Source organism: Echinops telfairi, unplaced genomic scaffold, assembly GCF_000313985.2.
Source record: "Echinops telfairi isolate 266 unplaced genomic scaffold, ASM31398v2 ScPeMD7_19;HRSCAF=73, whole genome shotgun sequence".
In the NCBI taxonomy this organism is placed as follows: Eukaryota; Metazoa; Chordata; class Mammalia; order Afrosoricida; family Tenrecidae; genus Echinops; species Echinops telfairi.
Genome location: NW_022103916.1, coordinates 8,235,357 through 8,238,805, shown reverse-complemented (window position 1 = coordinate 8,238,805; position 3,449 = coordinate 8,235,357). Strand labels below are relative to the sequence as shown.

General features: G+C 32.4%; 1 protein-coding gene across 1 annotated transcript in view; it reads left to right on the top strand.

Annotated features, from left to right (window-relative positions):
- Window positions 1-3,449, top strand: part of KDM6A (lysine demethylase 6A) — a 178,221-nt gene that overhangs the window by 157,104 nt on the left and 17,668 nt on the right. The window contains exons 26-27 of the mRNA XM_045288276.1: window positions 6-13; window positions 783-924. Of these exons, the coding sequence (XP_045144211.1) occupies window positions 6-13; window positions 783-924 (150 nt within the window). The remainder of the gene's footprint in view (window positions 1-5; window positions 14-782; window positions 925-3,449) is intronic.

Here is a 3,449-nt window from a genome sequence, read left to right as displayed (position 1 = left end):
GGTCCACTTACAGGTATTTTAAAGAATATGTTTTTGGGTTTTAGTTTACACAGGATTGTACCTGATACGTCTATTCTTTTTTTCTTAGGAATTATTCACTAAAAATTGGAAGAGTGTCTCCTGGCATAAAATCTTAATATGTAGTAAGAAAAACTAAAGTTGACAATCGAAATCATAGATCATATATATCAGCAATAAGCAAGCTTGTATTCATATGCTTGGAAAAGTTATCTGAATAATTTTTTAAAGTACTAAGCTTTGTGTTATAAACGAAGCCCTTTATGGGTGAAATTAGAGTGATTATTCATTCTTTTCTTATTTTTCTTTTATCTGATCATATGAACAGCCCTACTATGTCAAAATTTATTTGAATTAACCCTGCCTATAGACATTGTACACGTTCCGGCTAAGACTATGGGCTTTTGAAGCAAGAAAGACCTGGATTAGCACCAGGACTTGGTTCTTACTACTTTGGGCAAGTTATCTAATCTCTCTGAACCTCAATTTCTTCCCTTTTGAATGGGGATAATAAAGTTAATAAGGTGATTATGAAGATTAATGAGACAATAGATTAAAATAGCACAGTTCCTGGAATCTAAATGCTCTTTACATGATCGCTACTATCATCACTGCATCATAAAACACAAAAATTATTTTTATGGAGATTTGAAGTTTTCCAAATTGGTATTGCATTTATCACCTAAGACATGGTGATAATGGTTATCTTCATGTCTTTTGGGTTGCTTTATATATATATATGTTTTGGTTTTTTTTCCCCCTAGCTTGCCAATATAAATTGGCGGTGGAACGGTACGAATGGAACAAATTGCAAAGTGTGAAGTCAATAGTACCTATGGTTCATCTTTCCTGGAATATGGCACGAAATATCAAGGTCTCAGATCCAAAGCTTTTTGAAATGATTAAGTAAGTGCTTTCTCAAACTGCTATAGTCCCTGTTTTGGAGAAGAGGGGGAGGTTAACTATTCAGTACTTTATTTTTTACTCACACGGAATTATGTTGACATTAAAATAAAAATCACTCAAAAATCTTAGAAAAATGTAATACAAGAATCCACGTAGTAAATTTTTCCCCTTCTTAAAGAATAAAGAGGAACAATGGCACAAATGATTCCAAACACAGCTTGTGTTTCCCCACTACTCTGTGTGCCACCTAATTTCTCAGGAGAGCTTCAGGATTAATACTGAAAATGTGGCTGTAATAACAGGGAGAGAATAGCATCACAAAATAATTGCTGATACAGAGAAATTAACAATTAATATAGGAATTTGACTAAAATAAGAATTTTGTTTATTTAATTAAGTCATCTAGCTTATAATTGTCCCTTTCCTTAGCAACTGTAAATACTTAGACCAGTTTTACAAATTCTTATATACTAACATAATTTGATTGCATATATTCAAGTAAACTTCTCATTTGTTATCACATTTTCTGTTGTAGCTATTTTGTAAATCTATTTAGAAGTAATATCTTCAAACAGTGCTATATAGTAGTTTTCCTAAACTGTTTTTTTTTTTTTCCCTAAACTTTTTTCTGCTGGAGAATTTTGGCCAAAGGAATAGGAAAAATGAAGAATTTTTAAAGTTCAAGGTTTTTTGGGGGGGTGGGTTTAGGGAAGTGATAAATATTTTAGAGAGTGTATTTGTTAATGTGTTTCCTGCACGAGGGAGAAAGGATTATGATATATAGTATTTCCAAAATTTATTTTAGTAATATCTTAACAGAATCGATCTCTTCTAAATGCACTTTGGACTCAGTGATAAAACTGTTTTAGACTCACTGATAAAATAAGCTTATCCTTGTCTTTGTTAAAAGAGTATTTATGTTAAGTAGTCTGCAGGATTATTAATTTGATCAATATATATTTTTTAATACTGTCTTCTGAAAGTAATCCTGGTTAAAATTATTTCCAACTTAAATCTAAAATGTTATTCGAACAAAATTTGTGTGGCTATGGTAACATGTCTATGAATTATCATTATAGCATAGTCCTTTATAGTTTCCACTGTTTTATTGACTCTTATTGGGGGAAAGAAGGGGATAAAAAATAAATCATAGCAAATATTACAGATATTCTTTAACAAGTTCAGTAGTCCTGAGTATCATTACTCTGTATTAATATAACTGGGAATTGTGGCGAGACTGCCAGGTAATCTACCCATTTACTTTGGATACTTTGGTCTGAAAATCAAGCTCAATGCTACTTTTGAAAGAAAATTTCAGAAATCCTCAAGATGTTCACTGAATTAGAAAGAGGCATAAACTAGATTCTAATTCAGATCACTGAAGAGAAAGGGGATAAAAAAATGTATCTTCTATCCTTTCTAGTCAAAACATCCCCTATGATTTTATGTCACTTAGCCAATAAAATTCAGGTATGTAGATTGAAAGTGACTCATACCATTTTGAATATATTAATATTTTAAAATTGGAAAAGATTTTTTAGCTTCATGTAATTGAAACTCTTACTTCATCCCGCAATCTCTTCTATAACATCAATAATTGCGGTCATCTTAATTTAAACATTCTCATTGCTTCATTGTAATTCTTGACATCTTTACAAATTGGAATTATATCAATTCCCCAAATATTATTTCAGCTTTATTCAGAATAAATCATACTCAACAAATATTTGTAAATAACCCGTAGGAAACCCACTGTTTTAGTTAATCCTTAGTAACTTAGACATAGCATAGAAAATAATCATCTTGGCACATGGGACCTTAAATTTTAGTGAAATCAGACAAACCCCAGACAGATAAGTAAATTAGTGTTAAGTAATGTGAGTAAGATAAAACAAAATATTTGAGGGGTGAGAGCAGAAACTGCTGCTTTTACTGAAGTTGTCAGGGAAGATGTGTGTTCAGATGAGTATTATACTGTACCGGAACCAGAATCGATCTAGTGTGAAGATCTAGAAGTAGAACATGTCGGGCCCAAAGAGGAAACCAAATACAGGACAACACTGGCATATTCCTGAGACAAGAAAGCATCTGACTAGCAGAATGAAATCAGTGTGGAGGAGTAATAGCAATACGCTCAATAAAAGGAACAGGAATAAAATCTCACATAGACATTTAGATCTTGGTAGGAAATACTTCTATACAAGAGGCCTTCAAAATTGTTTGGAAAAATGGCATTAAAAGTAATGGATTTTTTTCCATGGTGTTTTTGAAGCTCTGTGTGTGTGTGTGTGTGTGTGTGTGTGTACACACATGTACTGAGATGGATGTGTTCTGAATTAAACCTTAAGATGAGTCTGGTTGCTTTGTGGGAAAATTAAACCTTAAGATGAGTCTGGTTGCTTTGTGGGAAAATTATCAAAAGAGCTAAAGGATATGCTCATAGATCGGGTGGGGTAAGTGGGAAAGATTATTCTCATACTATGTTCTTTGCCCTACCTTTTTTTCATTCAAACATCTTCGGTCAT